The following is a 22,509-nucleotide window of genomic DNA, read 5'->3' as shown; positions in this document are numbered from 1 at the left end:
TAGGTGCATATGCATCACATGCATGTGTGTGTGCTTGTGGATGCCAGAAGTCAACCATTCCTGAAGAGCCAGCTACCTTGTTTTTACCTTTTTTGTTTGTCTGTTTTGAGATGGATTCTTTCACTGGGACCTGGAGCCCATTAGGAAGGCTAAGCCGGGTGGCCAGGGAGTTCCAGGAATCACCTGACTCTGCCTTATCAATACTGGAATCAGAGGAACGTCCCGTCATTCCTGACTTTTTACATGGGTGCTGGGAATCAAATTCAAGTTCTCATGCTTACATACCAACTGAGCTATCACCTCGTCAGTCCTACGTTATTTGTCTACTCCAAGTCATTTTAAATGTCTGTATTTATTTATTTATTTATTTGGGGGTGGACGACTGCACATTTGTGGAGGTCAATGCTTTAGCTCCTTCTACCACGTTGGTATTGAGGATCAAATTCAGGTCCTTAGGCTTGGTGACAAAAGCCTCTGTTCACTCAGCGCATTTCCAACCCTCAAAACTATTATTTGTTTGTGTGTCTTGTTACCTTTCTTTTCATACAGGTTTCCTCAAATTAAAGTGAGGATCTAGAACATTTATGCAAAGCTCTGAGCTGTGGGCTTCTCCATTAGATATTAGGTGAGCTGTGGGCTTCCCCATTAGATATATCAGGAGGCCCTTTTCAGCTAGGGCGCTCCAGTGTCAAATGGGATGTGGTATGCCAAAATCAACTTGTTCTTGTATTTATTTAAAACTTGAAGTCAAAGACATGCTGGTTAAAACAGCAAGTCAGGATTTCCCTCTATTAAAATGGCAAAGATTAATAATTATACTTAGAGTTAACGAAGGCACAGGAAAACAAGCTGGTCCACATGTAGTTAGTGTTAGCTTTTAGGAGGTTCTATCAGTCACTCTTCTGCATCCACCTTACGGAAAGTAGAAAAGGCACGCAAATCATTAATCAAATGGCTTAATAGTGAGCAAAAGGTTTATGTGCAAGCAAACTAAACGCATAACGGATACCAAATTGAGCATGTATATAGCTGCACCACTGAACTGGACAGTCTGCTTGCCTCTGCAACACCAACCTTCTCTTCTTTCTCCACTTTTTATGTCCTACTCCATTACAGACCACATCAAACAGGTTGCCTGGCCCTCTGGCTTCAGTTGGGTGAAGCAGATAAAAAGCATTAGCAAAAGACAGACGGGTTCTTTGTGGAGTCTCCTCTTCGGGTGCTCACAGCCCAGGCACTTTGTTGGGCTGTAGCTGGGAAGTAGTTACCTTCATCTACTGAACCACACATCTCTTAAGAAACTTCTCTCACCAGTCTCTCTCCTGGCTCAAGTCCAGTCTAGGAACACTAACGGCCTCCACACTGCTAGCCCTGCTGACACTGCATTCCTTAAACCCTTGTACCCTCTCTTCAATCATTTATTTCAAGTAAATCATCTATTTCTGGCAAGGCTCCTGACCATACTGCCACAGACTCAGGTTTCTCTACTATACTGTAAAACATTGTAGGGGCTTGCCATAGTCAATACCCTAGAGAGAACATTTGTTTCTAATCTTAGGGAGGAGGTTGACCTCTACCCAGAAACCTGTGTGTGATCTCTCAGGCCTGACCACAGGCAATTACAGAACACATGGGAAAATATCTGGCCGCCCACACCAGACTTGGAGCACAGCCAAGGTACTGTGATCTCAGACAGGAGTCACTGTCAAGAATATTGCAAGGAGCCGCCAGTTCATCCCAGATGCCCAGAACTGAAATAACCACACAGAAACAGTATTAATTAAATCACTGCTTGGCCCATTAGCTCTAGCTTCTTATTAGCTAACTCTTACATCTTAATTTAATCCATTTCCATTAATTTGTGTATTGCCATGTGGCAGGGGCTTACCAGCAAAGTTTCAGCATGTCTGACTCTGGTGGTGACTCCATGGCGTCTCCCTGACCCTGCATCCTTTCTCCCAGCATTCACTTTAGTTTTCCCCACCTAGCTCTATTCTTTTGCCCTATCACAGGCCATGACCGTTTCTTTATTCATTAACCAATAAAAGTAACACATAGACAGAAGGACCTCTCACACCAAAGGACTCAGCTCCCATTGGCCAGCTGGGCCTCTTCTGCAAATCCTTTCTTGCTCGGACACCTCATTTGCAGTGGAGGCTCCTCAACCAACAGCAGCTTTTCCCAGTTCCCTGCAGGGAGGCAAGCCTGAGGACCCTTCTCTCCACTCTGGCAGCACTCCAGCACTCCTGTGGTGTGCTGAGCCCTCTTCCTAGCCCCTAGATGCTAAAACCACAAGAACCTCTAGTTCAGGGCTCCACTGGCTGGGACCCACTTGACTTCCACTCAACACTGTGGGTGGCAAAATGGGAACGTGGAGATCCTGAGCTCTCTCTTGATTCATATCTTGCTTATAGCACAAGAGGAATTACAGGACTGCTGCCTTTCCTGGGCAGCTCAGCTCTCTTCAGGGACGATTAGTTTTTGAAATGCTTTGTTGCAGGCCCTGGGAAGATACGCACGTAACTGTGTACAGAACAGCTCCGAGTTATTGATCTACTCATGTTCGGGAAACTTTTATTTCAGTCAAGCACAAAGATGCATTGAGAAGGCAGGAGGCACGAGAGCAGATGCAGGCTACGATTTGGCAAAAAGAGGGGATTATTTAATAACTTTTACCTTACCATTCAGGAAATCTTTTTTTAAAACCTTTGATACAACTTCTAGCCCTTTTCATTCTGTGTGTGTGGTGTGCACACATGCATGTCCAGGTGTGAGCCCCCATGAGAGTGCACACAGAAGCCAGAGGAAGGCAACTCTATGGCTCTCTACTCTATTCCTGAGACACAGGGTCTCTGGTTGAATCTAGAGCTAGGCTGGTAGTAGCAAGCCTCAACAATCTTCCTGTCCCTGCCGTCAACAGTGCTGGGGTTACAGGCTTGCACATCGTACCTGGCTGTTTATGTGTGAGCCAGGAATTCAAATTCAGTTCCTCATACTTAAGTAGCAAAAGATCTTCTCCACTGAGCCACCTCCCCAGCCCCCTTTGTTTTTTTATTGTTATTATCACTGACATTACATTTTATCTATTTACTCTGTGGAGGGTGGCATGGGCCACAGCATGTGGTGGAGGGTCAGAGGACAACTTGCTGAAGTCAAATCTTCCCTCCCATTATGTAGGGCTCAGAGATCAAACTCAAGTCTTCAGGCTTGGCAGCAAGTGTTTTTACTTGCCTTTTGGCATCCTACCTTAGTTTTTTAAATGCTGTTTCTTTCTAGTGGTCTTCATCAAAAAGTACAGGCACATTCCTTCTTTGACAGTGTCACACTTGTAACTTTCAAATCGTGTGAAATAATTTGCAGATTGTTCTCCAAGTTTTATAGTCTATTAGCCAGTGCTTTTCTTCTAAAACACTGGAGTGTGGTGCTTACGTGGTAGGGGAGATACTATGACTATAGAGGTCATTTTCCCACCCTGAGACTCACCCCACTGTACTGTACACCCGGTACCTCTGTAATTTCCCCAAACTCAGGCGTTGTGACTGTATAACTTGTGGTGGCAGGGACTGTGTTCACACCTTCCTTTGTGCATTTTGTTGTCTATGTTAGACTATTTTAAAGTGTAACTTCCATTTTATTTCCCCAAGGTGTCATTCCTTCTGCTCTTATGAAGTCCCCTCTTTATGTGGGCTTAGGTGGAGGTCGTGGTGCAACACAGCAGGTCTAAATCTTGGTGGGAGTGTTTCTTCCTTCCCCGGCATCGCAAGCTCGGTTCCTGACTCCCTTGCTATGAATAGCAACGGCTCAGGCCGTAACGCAGCTTGACACAGAGTTTAGGAACCACATAAGCATCGGAGATACTTGCTTTAGATATGTCTCTGACAGAGGCAGCCTCGACAATGTTCTGATGACCTTCTTAATGCCCTTGCCTTTGGGTACCCTCTGGGCACAGTTGGTGCAGCAGACTGACCACACATGACCGCAGCCATTTTTGGCATGGCTGTTCTTTCTTCTTTCCTTTTTTTTTTTTTTTTTTTTTTTTTTTTTTTTTGGTCATGTTGATTATTGGAGCACATTTCTGTCGTCCCAACACTTGGGACACAGGGATATTACAGCCTGGGCTACACAGTCAGACCATCTTTTAAAAAACCATCTAAATGTGTGTATACAGTTAAGAAACATTGGTGTATTTATCATAGGATGTAATATTTCTACAGAAAACGAAAACCACAAAGCCCATGCATGGATACCATGTCACATGGGAGACAGCTCACAGGGAAATAGGTTCCTAAAAGCGGATTGTTGGTCAGAGCTCATGCGTGATTTTGATAAACACTGCCTAATTGCTCTCTGCGGAGATAAGAGCAGTCTACTTATGTGAATGATGCCATTGACAAGGCCCAGTGTCATTTGTTTGGGTCGATCAGGTGAAAAATGGCCTCCGCTGTAGCTGTGCTTTGTACTCACGCAAGCATTTAATCCTATATTTTAAAAACAAGAAAGCTCTTTAAGTACTAATACAAAGCTTTCTCTCAGAAGCTTTAAGTAAAGAAAGCACAGGGTAAAATTAGTTCAGTGTGCTGACATTTGTGCATAAGGAAGAGAAAAACAATTTGTCCCCATATCTATTTATATACGTCTAGAATAGCTGTGGAGTCGCACACTGGAAGGGAAAGGCCTGGAACTTTAGGGCTCCTGGAGCAGGGGCAAAAGGCAGGGCTTCTGTCATACCGTTATGTCTTGTGACTGCTTTACATATTTCCCTACCACTAACATAAAAAAGAGGATAATTTTGAAAATAAAAAGTACTTTTAAAATAGTCTTAAATCATTATAAAAGAATGTGTGTTAAGTGGCATAGGAAATGATGATATGGGCTTCTGAGAGAAAATAACAGGCTATAAAACAGAAGTGTCCATACAATCCAAAGCTAGCACACACAAGTACAGAGGGAACACATGCTGGGAATGTACCATCAAAAGCTTTCATGATTAGCTCTGGGTGGCAGAATTCCTTTGTGTGCCTCTCCCTACTTTCCAAATGTTCTGCTCTGAAAATATTACTGTCAAAGCCAAAAGAAAATGCCAGCCTTGAGGGTTGGGAGGTAGCTCAGCAACAGAGTGTTTGCCTGCTATGCCCAAGGTCCCAGGTTCAATCCTCAGCACTGAAAGGAAAACCTACTACACTTAGCAGAAGGATAATGCAAATGAAACACATCCTTACATCTGTTTAAAAACGTACAAAAAGTCTCCAGAAGAACAGAAATAATCCCCATAGCAACCGTTTCAAACAAAAGAAGCTGGGCTGGTGAGAATGCTCAGTGGGTGAAGTCACTTTGCCACCATGCTTAACGATCCGTGTTCAATCTGCAGGTTAAGGAGAGAATCATGTCTCATAAGTTGTGTGTGTGTGTGTGTGTGTGTGTGTGTGTGTGTGCGCACACACACACACACACATGCATACACATAAATAATGTAATAAAGATTTTAGTAAAAAGCCATCAAAGAGTGTTTCTTGTCAAGTCCACACGTGCTCACAAAAGGAAAAAGCTGTGTATTGGTATGAAACCAGAAAAGCTGCTAGTTAGGTGTGCGTGGGGGCAGGTTATGATGGCAAAGGGGCTTCAGACTGTTCTGGAGTACTAGAAATATGCTTTACTTTGATCTGGGGATGGTGACGTGAGTGTATATATATCTCCAAGTTCCCAACACTATACCTCAGATGTAGGCACTTTAAATACATCTTTCTTTTCAAAGTAATTCTAGGAGGACTCATGCCCACGCACATTCGCAGAAATGTATTGTGAGTTCTATACACATCTCAAATACATACTGAGATCATACACCAGGAAAGAAATGGACTCAGGACTCAGACAGGCCTAGGTGATACTTATGAGCACTGCGAATGTGAGCAAACTGTTCAACTCCCTGCCTCTGCTCCCCTACCTGCAAAGATGGGGCAGCAATGGTTCTCTACGCATAGGATGGGGGTAAGAATGGGCACATGGTGTGCTTTAAAGCTGTGGGCTGGGGGAAGTGCTCAGCTAAAGCTCCTTCTGATGAAAGAAAACAGAGATTTTTTTTTTCCTCTCAATACATGAACCGCCCATCTGTGGTCACCCACTTGCAAACTCATGTCCACACATGGAGCTCTAAGAGTCTCCACAACTTGCTCTATTGTGACCACCGGCCCTGTTTACCAAGAAACAAAGCAGAGTGTAAAATCCAGACTTTAAAAGAATTGTAAGGCAAGATTTAGGCCAAAATATGATAATATGCATTTTTTTTCGACATGGAGGTTCATGCCTATAATCCTGGGATTTGGGAGGCTGAGGCAAGAAGATCACCATGGAACTGAAGCCAGAGTGAGCTACGTAGTGAGTTCAAGACTTGCCTTGTAGACATTGAGACTTACGTCTTTATTAACAATCTGAAAGAAGTGCATGTTTGGATTTGCACAAACATTTCCATGAAGTTTCTAATGGAATTTTCAGAAACTCAAACAGCCTAGGCATGTTTGCACATTGGGAACCAGCAATTCATATGGTCACATAGACTCCCAGATGGCAAGCCGGTAAGCACACTCGAACACTGAGCAGTTTGCAAGTGTGATTGTCTTCCTCTGTACGGGTGTCCACACCAACCCGTCACAGTCAGGGAACAATGTTGTCTTTGTTTCTAATACTAGTAAGCACTGAGGCTCCTTCTGCTTGGGCTGAAGGGAAGAAAGCAGTCATAACTTGATGATAGATTATCAGTCAAAAGCACTCCCCTGGCCTAGGGAACTAAAGCATATGGATGGCTCGGTGGGTAAAAGAGCCAGGATGCTCAAGTGAGTGTGTAAATGATAGGTACACAGATGCCAGGTTAACGTGAACTGGACAAAGTGACAACGAAAATTCACACCATAGTCTCTGCAGAAGCACCCACTGGTGCATGGGGTGTGTGTGTGTGTGTGTGTGTGTGTGTGTGTGTGTGTGTGTGTGGTGTGAATGCACACACACATGCAGAGGTAGTCAGTGCCTATAAATATGTGGAGGGCTTTAGCTCTCTCAGAGTTGGCCTTATGAATATTCGTTTGCAGGATGCTGGGATGCAAACATTCTAGTCTTCATGATTGCACAACAAACATTTATAACTCCTGAGCCATTTCTCCAGTCCCGATGACACAATTTGTAAGGCAAACAATTTGGAGGTAAACTCACAATTCCCAGAAGCAGCAATACAAAACTCTTTCACTGCCAATGTTTACAATTTCAATTTCTCACCACTAAATACAAATAGCTTAGTCGTCTGAGATAAAGAGGGCTGGTGGCTGTACATAAGGAAAGCGTGTAAATCTCATGCCAGTCAGGAACACTACCAACTGCACACACACGCCCACACATACATCATAGTTCCCATCTGCCGGGCACTACTCTAAGTCACTTTTCTACACTGAATAACTTAGTGAATTACTGTCTGTACTTTACAGGTAAAAACCAGGGAATGGACAAACGGAGTAACTTTCCAAAGCTGCACAGATAATAAATGGCTGAGCTTCTGTGTGAGTGGTTTTCCGGCTTCTCCACGCCCTCACTACCAGGCTTTTGAACCGAGACAACAACTGAAGTAAACCCAGTGCAAATAATGCTAACCTACCTCTCTGATCACCTTCTCCAAAACCCAGCACTGCTGTCTGCATATGGAGCATTGGATAACCTTAAGTGGACAGACATTCTACAAAATACCTGACCTGAATTCCTCAGAACTCCATGGACATCAAAACTAAGAGAAGCCTGAAAAACTGTCACACACTAGAGGAGGCCAGGGATGCATTAAGAGGAGATGTAGTGAAGTACAGTGGCTGGGATTTGAGAATACAAATATTCACGAGGGCCTAAACAGTAAAACTGCAGCGCTCAGGGAATAGCAACACACGAACCATTCTTTAGCGCTGACAAATGTCGCGATAGATAAGGAATCAGCTAAGTGAGAGGCTGGGAAAGTCTCTGTACTCTTTCAGCTTTCACGTAGGCCGTAAGCTGCTCTAAAATGTAAAGCTTATTTTGAAAAAAAATGCAACTAATTTATCCAGGCGGTAGTGGTGCACACCTTTAATCCCAGCACCAGGAAGGCAGAGCAGGCAGATCTCTGTGATGGTTCAAGGCCAGCCTGGTCTAGGGAAGGGAGTTCCTCAACAGCCAGGACTATTAAACAGAGAAATGGTGTCTTGAAAAATAAACAAAACAAAAATAGATGACAGACAAACAGATAAACAAAATGCAACTAACTAACTTAGTGTTTACTTCCCATTTCCACCTGTCCATTCAGGTATTTCTTAGTGAGTTATTCAGCAGATAAGCAGCCAGCATAAAATAAACACAGAGGAAACCAAATGGGAGATTTCTTTTCTAATGCAATAAGACTAACTCCTACGAAAAGGGGTGAATTTACCTTGTTACTTTTGGAGAAAGTAACCTGGGGTTTCCTTGTCCCGAAAGCAAGTAAAAATAAAATATGATCTATCCATTTCCTTTTAAAAACCATTTTTGTGAGATTAGTATATAATTATATCATTCTTCCTTCCCTCCCTCCCTCCCACGCCTCCCACGTGTCCCCCAAAACTTGTTTAAGACCTCTTTTTCTTTAATTGTTGCTATTGTTTTTGGTGGTGGTGGTGGTGTTTATGTGTGTGTGTGCACATGTGCGCACGCATGTCTGGATTCCTAAATATAAAAATGCAGCCGGCTCAGTTTGTATAATGTTACTCATATGAAATGTCCTTCCTTGGAGACGACGACCCTGCTCTCAGCATTCCTCAGCTGCCTCTAGTTCTTTGCATGGGTCTGAGGCCTCCTGAGGTCCCCTGCTCCATGTCTATCAGTGTCCTTGTTCAGCTCCTGTTTAAGCAACCATGTTGGCGAGAGTCCATGGGTGTCGCCTCTTCTGACATTTCTTAGAGATACAACCTCATGGCAAACTTCTCACTCCTCTGGTTCTAAAATATTTCCTCTCCCCTCTTGTCCTGGATCTTAGGAGCGGGGATGTGCTGTAGATGTACCCACTTGGGACTGGGCTCCACAACTCAGAATTGTGATTGGCTGTGGTTTTCTGTAATAGCTTCCATTTGCTGTAAGAGATGGGTAAATATTTAGAATGTAGTTAGGGATTATGCTGGTTTAGTAAAGTGGTGGTTGTAGTTTCTCTTCCAAGACCCATGACTTCACTAGCCCTGGGTAGCTGGCTAGGTTTCCATTACCAGGCATAATTTCTCTTGTGTTAACTGGGTCTTTAGTTCAATTAAAGAGTTATCTCCTTTTCAACAACAAGAATGTGTTTTGTGTCCTTTCTTGTAGCAAACTTTCTTGTTGGACTATCTTTGAATCACCAGCCCCGAAAAAATGACTTAGAGACTTATTAATTATGAAAGCTTGGCCTTAGCATAGGCTTTTTCCAGTACTTCTTATAACTTAAATTAATCCATATATCTTTTTAAATCTACATTCTAGCAGGTAGCTTTTACCTCTCTCCCATTCTGTGTGTCCAACTCATTCCATGACTTGGTGGTGTCTCCTCTTCCTCTCTCTGCCTGGGAGCCCTGCCTATCTCTCTTGTCTAGCTATTAACCATTCAGCTTTTTATTATACCAATCACAGCAACACATCTTCACACAGTAAAACTACATACAATAAGAACCATTATCAGACAAGAATTACATTTACAATGCTTAGTCCACAGGTATTTGGCAAATTTGGAGAAAATACTATATTATCTATCCTATCTTAGTGAATCCAAAGTTTTATATCTAAACCATTTTTATCATAACTTTTATTACCATTTGAAAAATAACCCTTTAAACCTTAAAACATCTTTTTGGATAAGCAACTTGAGCATATATGTTTCTTAACCTTATAAATGTTATATTTCTTATATTAGTTTTTTTAATTTGTTAATATGGAAAGCTGTATAGCATCTAGTTTTTAATCTTCATCAAAGACCTGAGAAGGATAAGTTACCTGAGTAAACAGGAACTGCAGGGGACATCTGGCTGCCTCAACAGACATCCAAGGTTCCTCTGTAACCTTGAAGATATGCATCCATCTTCAGTTTATAAGCCTAGAATATCCGACAGACTTTTCTATAAAGCAGGATATTCTGAAGGGCTGTCCTACTTTGTCTTGACAAAGTTCAGCACTCACTTTTTTCTATGTCCTGTTTGTCCAGTTTGGACAGTATACTGTTAGCAGTTGAGGCAAGGGCAGTTTCTTGCCCAGTGGCTAACTTTGTCACAATGAAAGGAAACATCATATGGAGGTTCTTTCATGCTTTCTATCCTTTTTGAAGTAAACTTGTGCTGCCAGAAGCAAATGTGTCTCACTGTCATGAAAAGCCTTATGTTATTAAAACATTTTATAAAGGCCATATTTTGTAGGTCTCTGAAGTGTTTGAAGACCATCTATATTTAAAATATGTCTCTGATTGACCTTGAAAAGCATACTCAATATGACTATAAGTTTGATTATTATAGATGACTAACTACTAACCTGTACTTCTTTATTATCCTAAGTAACTTTAAAGGACTAGAACTTTAAAATATATTTTTAAGTGAGCTGTACAGGCACATATCTTAAACAAGAGTAGAAACAAACACACAGCATGTCATAACCAGATTAACCTTAAATTTGTATCAATATGCAAACCCATACCAATGTAAAATATTGAGATTATTAGTTGTTTTTATATTAGAAGTAGATTTAATAATCTATGCTTTTATTTTATCATTTTTAATCTCTTTTTTTAACCTTAGAAAAAGATCCCTGAATCTAAACTCCTTTGTTAAGTTTCCTCCCTGACCATGGCCAGTAACAACTTGTAACCAACCCTCCTAAATGATGGCAAACATCCATAACCCACCAAATGATCAAAAACCATTCACTTCATCTCTTGGGAATTTGGGTGTTGTATTCTCTGGACTGTGTCTGATTGTCTGGAGGTAACAGCATCTTTAGGGAACCCTGAGAAATGGAATAATGGTCAAGTCCTGGGAGTGCAAGCTGTATCATTTGTTGTCCACTCTCTTTGCAATGGGAAAGGATAGGGCTTATCTGAAGTCATGATTGGAGTAGTCTGTGAGACTGGACTATCTCAGCTAGCAGCTTTGAAGTTGTTTTGAATGCAGGATTTTGAGGAAACTGCAGCAGAGGTATTCTGAAAGGCTGGATCACCTGAGCTACTTGTCTTCATTGGTGTATGGTCCTTTTGTTCTGAAAGCACACCAACTTTTAAAGGTAACACACACACACACACACACACACACACATATTTGTATGAACACAAGTATGGGAAAGTGAAGTTTGTACAAATAAATTAAATCTGATTTTTGTTTTATGTTTGACCAGATAAAAAGCATCTGTTAACTTTGTAAGTCCATTTGGACTGTATAACTAATCCTCTATCCATGCCATATGAAAGGACAGAATGTAATAAGTCATGAGGACTCTGTAGACAACAAGACTGATCATATCTCATCCAGTCTCAGAGCTGTTCCCAGAGTAGAGGTATCAGCATCTATGCCACTTTTCCTACAGTCTTCCTTGATATTTTATTTATGTCTGTAGCCAAGATTTTCAGGTCTCCCCCAATCAAATTTGATCTTAATTTTGAAGAGAACCTTTTTGTTAACAGAACCTGTTTGTTCCTGTGGAGACAAAGGCATAACCTCTCTTTCAATGCAACATTTTTCGTCTTCCATTTTGAAGTCAGGACATCTTTAATGTATATAGGCTGGTTTAATTCAGCAGTCCCTTCCATAATCCAATGTCTCTCAGCAGCTGTCTTTTGCTCGTCAGCATCCAAAAAATTCAAAGTCAACAAAGCACCATACAGGATCCAGATGCCCTGTGTATTCCTCATCCTTACATGGCTGATTCATTACATATTACTTTACTCTTTAAAGACTTTATTATTTTAAAACTATTTAATTTTTCTATGACTGTCTATACCCATTTTCTTTCTTTCTGTTTTTATTTAGCATCTAAGTACATTTTTGAACACTTCGTAACCTGCTCAGAAGTTTTTGTCAGCCTGGACCTGGCTTGTCTGTGTGTGTGCACACACACGCATGCGCACATGTGAGTGCACGGGCTCTCAAAAGCATCTACAGCCTCCTCTGACTATGTGAGCTCAGTCTTAAACTGTTAGCTGGCTCTGCTTAGCATATTAGGTATGCAGGTGGCTGGCACCACCACCTAGGGTCTGCAGGCAGCTGCAGCAGGCAAGCCTAACTGTTCTAGCTCTGAGAAGCTGCTGAGTCCAGATTTACCTAGTTCTTCTGGCTGCTCAAGTGCTCAGCTGCACAGCAGGGCCTCTCAAAAGAGCCATGCCTTTCTGTACACTGAACCTACCCAGGAGACCAAGCCACATTCGACTCTATGCTCCGAGCCTTTTTTATTTTTTAGCTTTCTCAGGTTTTATGAGGATATATGTGGCCAGACATTGTGTACCATATGTAAGTAGACCTTTTTTGGGGGGGGCTGCCAGCTCCCAAACAACAACATGGAAACTTATTAATTATGAAAGCTTAGTCTATAGCTTAGGCTTATTCCTAATTGGCTCTTATAACTTAAATTAACCCATTTCTATTAATCTACATTTTATCATACGGCATTACCTTTTTTCATCTTGCACCTTCTATTTCTTCTCCATGTCTCCTGGCCTCTATTTTCTCTCTCTGTCTTCTGACTTTTCCTATGCACCTAGATTCCTCTTCCTTTCTCTCCCTGGAAATCTTGCCTATATCTCCTTCCTAACTATTGGCCATTCAACTCTTTATTAAACCAATCACAGCAATATATCTTAACACAGTGTACAAATATCCCACAATACTTGCCCTAACCAAGGAAGCTTAAGAAGTTAGGTACTGACAATGCTAAGTGGTATTTCCATAGTGCTTGCCCATTACACTGACAATTACACAAAGCAGAACTGGTGTGCCTTTCCAGGCACTGAAAACAGCTGTGCAGTTCTATTTCCTGACATCTGACGGTTTTTGAAAGCCAAATGAACAAACCTGAGATACTGACAGCAGGGCCTCTGCCAGCTCAAGGAAAACCCAAACTAGAAAATGGCTTCACTACCCAGGAAACACCTAAGAAGTGGGAAAGCGGCAGGAGAACAATGAACTTCCAGGTGGAGTGAGCAAAGGACGTGGGCAAAGGCTTGGAAACAGGAGAGTATGAAGAAGCTTACAGTTTGTAGATGTGCTGTAGGCTAGAAGCCCAGGATAGAATGAGTACTAGGAAGTGGTAGGGAATGGGGCTAGAGAAGGGAGATCTTAAAAGAGCATCAGGACATATATCAGGAAAGGGAAGTCTAGTTGTAAATAAAGTCACTTATGCCTAAAACATTAAATATATGCATAAGAAAATACTTTAGATGAACCTGAGCCTTGGGGGGGGGGGAACATTGGAGATGCTGAGTCACCCAGTGTTTCAGGAAGTTTCCATCAACTGTAAAATACACAAATATATTCAGATTTAGGCACATCATAAAATACCACACATCAGTGAAAATGAATGAACTACAGGGACAATATCAACATGGATGGATCTTGGCAAGTCTGGGAAGAACACAAAGATATGATTCAATTTATAGAAGGTTTAAAACCAGGCACAACTAAATAAAACATTTTCTATTGGCACATGAGTGGTAAAATATTAAAAAGAAAAAAGGAATAGCTAATTTAAAATTTTGGTGCAATTAACTGGGGAGAAGGAAAGATAACAAGAAGGGCGTGCAAAGAACTATGAGATCATCGAAATATGCCATTTTCTTAGACGAATGGCCCCTCAGTAATTGCTTGCTGATAATCATCAGAGGTACAAACCTATTTTGTATGTATGATACATTTCAGAAAGTTTATGATAAAGATTTTTTTTGAAAGTGAGGTTTTTTTCTTTTTAAAACAATTTAGCTTAGGAGATTAATATCTCAAGTTTGCAAATAATAACTTAATATCCTCAGAAAATAATCCTCTAGGCAATGCCACTTCATGACTTATAAAACTGGGAAGACTGTCTCACATACATTAATAGCTTTTTGTCTGAAAGGCTGAACTTCAAAACCAGGGCCAGTGAGCTACGTGCTTAACCCTCACAAGACTCATTTCTTGCTCCCACCCCTATGTATGTGTGTGTGTGTGTGTGTGTGAGAGAGAGAGAGACAGAGAGAGAGACAGAGAGAGAGACAGAGAGAGAGACAGACAGAGAGAGAGAGAAGAAGGGAGGGAAGGAGGGAGGGAGGGAGGGAGGAAGCAAGGGTGGGAAGGAGGGAGGGAGGGACCTGGTTAGCCTTAACTGTCAATTTAATGTAATCTAGAACTATCTGGGAAGAGAATCTCAACTGATGCATTGCCTAGATCAGACTGGATTGTGGATTTGTCTGTGAGGGATTGCCTTGACTGTTAACTGATGTAGGAGGTCTCGGGCTACTGTGGGTAGCACCATGTCCTAGGACCATATCCTAAGCTGTATATGAAAGCCAGTGGAGCAAAAGCCTTCCTGCCAGGCAGCAAGCAGGATCCTCCGTGTTTCCTTCTGTGCTTCTTTTGTTATGAAGTAAACGGTGAAAGGTAATGAATGCTGTGTGGGATACCCAGCAGGTCTCTGCTTTAATACCACACTGTGACCTGGAATTGTGTGTCAAATGTGACCTTTCCTGCACAGAGTTACTTTTGGTCAGGGTATCTGTCACAGCAACAGAAATGAAACTAGAAAAGTGTATGATGTATATGTGTGCAAGTATGTATGACGTATACATGTGTGCATGTGATGTATACGTGTGTGTGCATATTCATGTATGTGAGTATAGATCTGTGCATGCCAAGACACATATGTGAAGGTCAGTCTTTGCTTTCCACCCTGTTTGATGCAGGGTCTCTCCTTTGTTGTTCATTGTTGCATATACCAAGCTGACCGGCCCACAAATCTCAGGGCATTCTCCTGCCTCCACCTCCCATCTTGCTGTAGAAACACTGAGCCCAGCTTTCACATGGGTTCTGGGGATTCGAACTCAGGTTCTCACACTTGTTCAGCAAGCACTTTACATGTTGAGCCATCTCCCCAGACTCCTGATAGTATTTCTACATCTCCTTCTCAAGAATATTGAGGATTGGGTCAAGCAATGGTGGTGCATGCCTTTAATCCCAGCACTCGGGAGGCAGAGCCAGGTGAGTCTCTGAGTTCAAGGCAAGTTTGGTCTATAGAGCGAGTTCCAAGGCAGCCAGGATAACAAAGAGAAACCCTGTCTCAATAAAAGGAAGGAAGGAAGGAAGGAAGGAAGGAAGGAAGGAGGGAGGGAGGGAGGGAAGGAAGGAAGGAAGGAAGGAAGGAAGGAAGGAAGGAAGGAAGGAAGGAAGGAAGGAAGGAAGGAAGGAAGGGTGGAGGGCCGCAACCACATTCTCCATCGCTTCTAGGGACAAAGGTAGAGATTGACCTCTGTGACCTCAAGGTGTGGTGGTACACGCCTTTAGTCCCAATGCCTGGGAGGCAGAGGCAGATTGACCTCTGTGACCTCAAGGTGTGGTAGTACACACCTTTGGTCCCAATGCCTGGGAGGCAGAGACAGGCAGATCTCTGTGAGTTCAAGGTGTCGTAGCACACGCCTTTAATCCCAGCGCATGTGCTTGGTAACTCTCTACTGCTGCATCCCTGCCTACTTCCGAGGCATCATCTGGGATAATGGGCAGCGGACCAATCCAAGAGTGACACGTCAGAAGCGAGGACTGTTTCCTTTATAAGGGCTGGGTTCCCCTCATTCTGGGTCTCCGCCATGTAAGCTTATGCTCTCCCTCTCAAGACGCATTAAAGCTTTGCTGCAGAAGGATCCTAAGTGTCCCGCGCCGTTCTTGCGGGCGAAAGGTAGCGCGGGACAAGGAAGGAAGGAAGGAAGGAAGGAAGGAAGGAAGGAAGGAAGGAAGGAGGAGAAAGAAAGAAAGAAAGAAAGAAAGAAAGAAAGAAAGAAAGAAAGAAAGAGAAAGATGGAAAAAATATAGAGGAGTGAACCAATGTGAAAATATTAACAATACCTAGGGCATAGTTAATAAGATCAGCTGTCTCTGTTTGTTGTTGTTTTAATTTTGTAATTTGGCATATAAAATAAAGAGTTTCAGTGTGGCATTTCCATACATAAATATCAATATATTTTGTTCTTCTTCAGTTAGTTCTATTTTTATAGCAGAAATGAACAAAAAAAACACTTCCTCATCTTTCTTCTCTCTTAGAACAGGAAGAAGAAAGAACACCCTATCTCAGCTGCAGTAGAACCAAGCAGCCGCACTGACGTCTACAGCTGGCTGATCACGACTGCATCTCTCCGATTTAAAAACACTCACTTCGTGGCACTTCCGCATTCCTAAAGTCAGAATTTCATTTTAGAAACCAATGCACAATTGAAGATTGTTGGGCTTTCCTTCTGAAAACCTCTTATTAAAGTGAAGATGTGTCTTATAATTGGTTGTGCCCCAGGATTGAGAAAATAATTATGCTGTCGCCATAGCAGGCACGACAGTTTTGAGACAGGAATAGCTAAGCTGCTTGGGAGTGTAGTTCAGGGTGTGGTGAGGCTTTTTTGCATTGCAGCAAATCCACCACAATGATCATAACCTTTAAAAGGTCTGGAAGTTCTATTAATAGCCTTTGTATCTTCAGGCACCTGCAGCCTCAGATAAAAGGAAGTCGGAATGCTTTGGCCTCAATTTGCTAGCTCTAACCCCTCAATGCTCGGCTTCAGGACTTTAGCATCCAGGCACATATAAACGCTGTTCACACACGCATGCACACACACAACCCCCCACTCTGACTCTCCTCTTAGTTACTTCTGGGAGTCCTCTGTTGCTCAGGGTTAACCCTTCCAGTGCCTTAGTTCTCTTCTTAAGCAGATAAACACCTTGTAGCCAGCCACTGAAGAGAAGGATGCTTGCCAACATTCGGAACCCTGCCCTGACAGAACCCGGCCTCCTGGTACTCGAGAGCTGCATAGTCTGGAGATTAACTTTCCTTTTCATTAATGAGCCATAGAATCAAAAACTAGCCACTAGCTCCATTGAATACAGCATGGTCTCTGCCTCTGCTGGAAAGGCATGGAACGCAGGTAGATGTAGGTAAGAGAGGGTCATGAGAACCCAGTGGCAATCTCAATCCTGTCCGGCCCCTGCTCTCTTCTAAAGGGTCCTCTGAATTTCGAGGTCATGAGGAGAGAAACATGCCAAGCTCATTTTCCCTTGGCAGCGGCAGACAACCTACATGTACGGCATGTAAAGAACCAAATCTTTTCTGACTCAGAGGCCAGCTTTATCTACATTCTTACATCTCCCTTTGGGCTTATTTTCCACAATGCTCTCCTTTCCCAGTACATAAAGAGGAATCTCTGGTCCAAACGTCTGGATAGGAAGGCTCTCTTCTAGAGGGGATTGTTTTGCATTTATATTTAGGAATTTTTATTGATAAAATAGATAGGTTTCTATACATAGCAGAATTTTTTTTCTTTGAAATTTCGTTTACTTTTTACATTTGGAGAGACTTTTATAAACCCATCACTCTTAAGAGGTGAATAATGTACTAACTGTAGATCATCAACGACTTCGGCTTTGTTATAAACAAAGGATGGAAAAACCACCACTTCCTGAATTGATTGTTGGTGTTGCCTAAATGGATTCCAAAAGCTTGCATCAGTTTCTGATGAGGAGTTTCGTGTCTTCTTGTATCACACAGATTATTTTACTGTTTGCTATTTTTACACCTTAAAAAGATAGCTTTTAAAAACCACTGATTAGGAATTAGATTAATGAAGGAATAAATTAGGAATTAAATAAATAAAGTTTAGTTTGGTAGATGTATCTCGAAATATAAATGTTTCTGGATACAGTTGAACAAAAGCCTAATAAACTAGACCGTTCTACTGAGCCACTTAATGATCTCGGTTTATGCGGGAGGTGCGCACACCGCCGGCTAGGGGCCCTCCTTTGTTTGCAGTGCCTGGATCTGGGATTTGGAAAACAAGTGTCCAAAAAGGGCCAACCCAGTTTTCCTAGGAGAGAATAAAAATGATTGCATCAAATAGAATCAAAGCTAACAAAGAAATCATGTTTTTAATAGAAGAGGAGGGAAACATAAACACAAGAAAATGGGCAGTGAGGTCAGTGGTCAAAACAATCCAAGGAGGAAAAACTCCGGTGGAAATCCCGACCTGGTAATTTGAAATATCAATTCCGAATGATCAATGTATGGTCCACGTTAACTGGTTTAATCCAGGGGCTTCTCACTTTGAAAGCCTTTCCTTGTCAGCTGTGGATGCGCAGAGTGAGGTTAGAGGCTGGAAGTATTTCTGAAACCACGAGAGTTTAAACCAGGTAAAGGAGGAAAAGTCTATCCAGTAACAAAACGCTGTTTAGGCACGTGTTGCTGTATTTTTTTCAAAACTTCATACATATAGCCAAATCCCACCAGTCTTCATACTCTCAAACAAAAAAAAAATTATCCTTTTTTAAACCATGGTAGCACACCTCCCTTGTAAAATAATAATAATAAAATAATAATAATAATTATAAATACTACAAGGTTGAGTGAAAGGCTTATTGACTATAAACCCGAGAGGGCTAAAATTGGCTAAGATGTAGACACACAGACATTGGCACATCACATTCCTTAAGTGTGTGGAGGGATGTATTCTGTTCCACAATGTCATGCTCGCAAAGATGAGCAGACTATTTAACAATATCATCGGGTCTATGACCTGATCAAGGGTATTTCCTGGGAACAGGCAACCAGACAAGGAACTAACAGATACTTGACACATGCCTTCCCTGGATTAGTGTTCTGATTCCTCTGCCCATGAATTACAAACTCTGGGTGAACTGAGGAGAAGAAGAGAGCTACCCTCTCAGACTCCGTCTAATTGGCTCTGGTTTGCTGGTCAGACTAGCTCCCACAACTGGCAACCGTTAAAAATAGACAGACTTGCTTTCAGAAACATGAATAGATGCAGTATGGAAAAGAAGACACAATCGCAGTATTAAAAATCCATGTTGTCCGTTACAAATGTTTTATCCCTAAATTCTCAAGGTACGATATTCTTTGCTTTCAATGAGCTTAATTCTCAAACAAAGCAAAACCTAAGGCAATCCCAGTATTCCAGGTTTACTATTCCCATCCACTCATGGCTGCCCAGACTTACTCTGAACGCTGCCTTGCAGTCCCCAGGCACTCCTGATACTTCACTGAGATTGAATTACCCACCAATGATTACTTTCAAATCTATCTTAAGAGTCCATGGTTTCTCAGGGCTCCTTTGGAAACCTGGGTCAAGAAGTCGGGGAGGTAGGCAAGTCTGGAAGCTTTGGGTGCTACACTCCATCTCATTTACTTGTCTTATGTGCGGGGTTTCCTCTTAAATAATTTCTGTTAGAGTAACTGCTTATGGATTTCCAGGGGTCTGAAAAACACTCGTGTGGTAGAAAAGTGATGCCACATAATTTGATGTGAACACCTGGCCTATGTCACTACTACTAGAGGAAAAGAGATTTCTCTCAATAATAATCTGGGCTCTGCCTACCTCACAAGGTCCTTATGATGTAGAAACAAGTCCCTGAAATATCTCCACAGAGCATTCCGTAATTGACAGAGACGCTGGATGACTGGCAGCCCTTTGGGCCGGAAGTCCCACCTCTGCGACTTCCACCTCACGTGTCTATCCAACCCCCACCAACAGGAAGTAGATTCCCACCGAAAGCGCCCACTCCTTGTCAGGACGTAGACTCACTAGCCAGCCAGCCCAATGAATTTTGCTTCCCAAGATATGGAGCCGGCTCACCTAGTGTTCTGTCCCACTGGCGAGAATTCTGAGCCTGCAGGCCTAGACTGCAACTCCACCAACCCCAACTATTTGTCCCCAAACCAAGGACAGGACTCTCTCTACCAAGAACTGGATCTGGATTCCCTGGGTGAAGACATTTCCCTGTCTGTTCCAGAGGCCATGACAGAGACCTCTGCATCCACCTATGAATCCCACCCAGCTTCAGAACCGGGTTTGTCGGAGGCTGAACAAATGGAGCTCAAATCTGAGCTCACTAAACTGGAAGAAGAGATCGTCACATTACGCGACATGCTGGCATCCAAAGAGAAGCGGTGCGGGGAACTCAGGAGGAAGTTAGGCTGCCTGGCCTTGATGGGACTGAGGCAGAATCTGTCCAAGAGCTGGCATGACGTCCAGGACTCCAACACCTGCATGAAGCAGAAGACTTCAACTGCCCTGTCCTCGGTGGGCTCTGCCATCTGCCGGAAGCTGGAAGACGTGAAGAAGTCGTCCGCTTTCAGGTCTCTTGAAGGGCTGATGGGGACAGTCAAGTCAAGAGTTGCAGGTGGCAGAGAGCTTGGCAGTAGCCTCCTTTCTTCACCAGCGGGTGGCAGTGATCCACACTCAGTTCCGGGGAGTGGGTGTGAAACTGTTCCGGGACTTGGAGATCAACTGCTCTCTGTCCTGAAGCCAGAGTGAGCCCTTTGTTAGCCTTGCGTGGCTGCCAAACCAGTCCAGAAGCCCTCTTCCTTCGTCACACTTGCCAAACAAAAACCAGCAAGCCACCAGCGACGGTAAAGCTATTATAATTCTGGATGAGGGCACAGTTCGGTTTCGATAACAGGCTTGCCCGTTTGTGAATAGATATTTGCTGCTCTTCAGTGAGAGAGAAGCCCACGTTTTACAGTAGTGATTGACGCTACTAGATGAAATGCATCCGTTAGCTTTTCTGAGGTTACTTTTAACGGACAGGGAAATGGGTCCAGAGGAGTCATAGACCAGATCCCAAACTCTTTGGAATATTAGCCTGTTAGAAGGCCAGAGAGATTTGTATTTGAGGTTGGGGAAAGGTGTAAAATAACCTGGCAATATATTCTTCCCATTTTCTTCAAGCACCGCTTGACCTACAATGTTTATTTTATTATAGTGCTGACGATGCAGTCCCGCACTTTACAATGCTGTACAATTTCTCTACCCCCGAACTACATCCCTGGTCTCATAGCTTTTGTTTTTAAAATACAGTCAAGAAAATTGTCCATCTAAAGCCCTCCAGAAAAGTGGAAAAAAAATATTAGCTCCTATACATTTTATAAACTTTATTTTTTCAAAGTGGCTAATTCAGCAAATCAAATTAGCTTTGATTCAGGCAATTACTATTTTGGACTCAGAGTGAAAATGCAAATTTGCATTGCATGTACTTTGCTCTCTTTGTATATTAAAGATGGGGTTTGGCATTTGACCCTTGTGGCAGCATGTCTCCACCACAAGTCGCATCTTACTCTGCTTCAATTGCTAATTAGTAATCACCTTTAAGCTAAGGGACGACTGCAGGAACACAATATAGCCAGATTTAAGAAAGCTAAGCCTCCCCAACCTCCATTTTAAACATTTTGAAAAGACTGTCAGCCCCATGTAATGCTGACTGTTATGCCTTTGAATCGGCCTAACTGAACACATACCACTATTCTGCTTGACTCTAAACCTGCCCTTGGTTTTAACTTCGACTCAGAAGGAAGAAGGACCCAGTCCTCCCAAGGTAGCAGATCTATAGAAACCTGTGGAAACTTGGTCTGAGTTTGTTCAAGCTTTCTAATATCTGAGTTTCATAGGAACTACATTTTGGTTTTGGTTTTGGTTTATGTTTGGATTTTGTTTTCTGTTTTCCGCTTGCAAAATGCCCATCCCAGTATCTTCCTTCTTTTCTCCCACTGTAGTGAAAGAGGAGTTTGTGCTGCCTTGATTCACAGCCCTCTGCTATTTGTTTGACTCCCTTTCATTAACCCTTTATTTCCTACAAGCTGGCCCTCCCGTCCAAGCCCCCTAGCCTGTTTCGCTGTTTCCTGAGTGTTTCTTTTCGCATCCCTTTTGTTCTCAGAAGCGAAACTAAACACTGCTGTCAGTGCAGAAGCTCCGGGTAAAACTAAGGCCATTGATAAATCCTGGCCCTCTACCGAGTCCCATAGGCCATATTTTGCTTGGATTAAAATAAGATGTACAAGTCTTTTGCTTGTTTGTTTCTTGGTTTATTGTAGTTATCGACCGAGATAGTTTTCTAGGCTGGAGAATGAAAGACAAATCAACAAGAAAGAGTGAAGAATGAGCCGATGAGCAGCAAGCTACAAGTCAGGAAGGCTCGTGTTATGGGCAGTCTCATGGTACCAGGGGCCACACCTAAAATACGTTCTCCTTTATTTAATAGCTCATAAGAATGATAGAACATTTTTCAATGATTTTTTGAGATGGGGGTCTCACTATATAATCGCCCAGGTCATCCTCAAACTTTTGATCCTCCTGCCTCAGAATTCTGAGTACCGGGACTACAGTACTCACGTTTATGTTCTACTATGTCTAAACATCTTCAATCAATTCTCAGTTCTTGAGACCAGTAAAGCACAGTTCTGATTTTGTTGATCAGTGAGTACCCTACCGTGTCTATAGTAAATAGTCAATACATTCTCATTCAA

General features: G+C 42.5%; 1 protein-coding gene and 1 long non-coding RNA gene across 2 annotated transcripts in view; one reads left to right on the top strand and one right to left on the bottom strand.

Annotated features, from left to right (window-relative positions):
• Positions 1-1,974, bottom strand: part of LOC146893627 (uncharacterized) — a 33,817-nt gene extending 31,843 nt beyond the window's left edge. Inside the window, exon 1 of the long non-coding RNA XR_015738366.1 lies at positions 1,889-1,974. This is a non-coding gene — a long non-coding RNA (uncharacterized LOC146893627). The remainder of the gene's footprint in view (positions 1-1,888) is intronic.
• A 17,617-nt stretch (positions 1,975-19,591) lies between these two features.
• Tpd52l3 (TPD52 like 3) lies at positions 19,592-22,024 on the top strand. Its single transcript, XM_048438678.3, has one exon. It carries the CDS (start codon positions 19,808-19,810, stop codon positions 20,522-20,524), a length of 717 nt encoding a protein of 238 aa, XP_048294635.3. The 5' UTR covers positions 19,592-19,807; the 3' UTR covers positions 20,525-22,024.
• Positions 22,025-22,509: the final 485 nt, after the last annotated feature.

Source organism: Myodes glareolus, chromosome 7, assembly GCF_982192425.1.
Source record: "Myodes glareolus chromosome 7, mMyoGla1.1, whole genome shotgun sequence".
NCBI classification, from domain to species: Eukaryota; Metazoa; Chordata; class Mammalia; order Rodentia; family Cricetidae; genus Myodes; species Myodes glareolus.
This window is presented reverse-complemented; position numbering and strand designations above follow the sequence as displayed.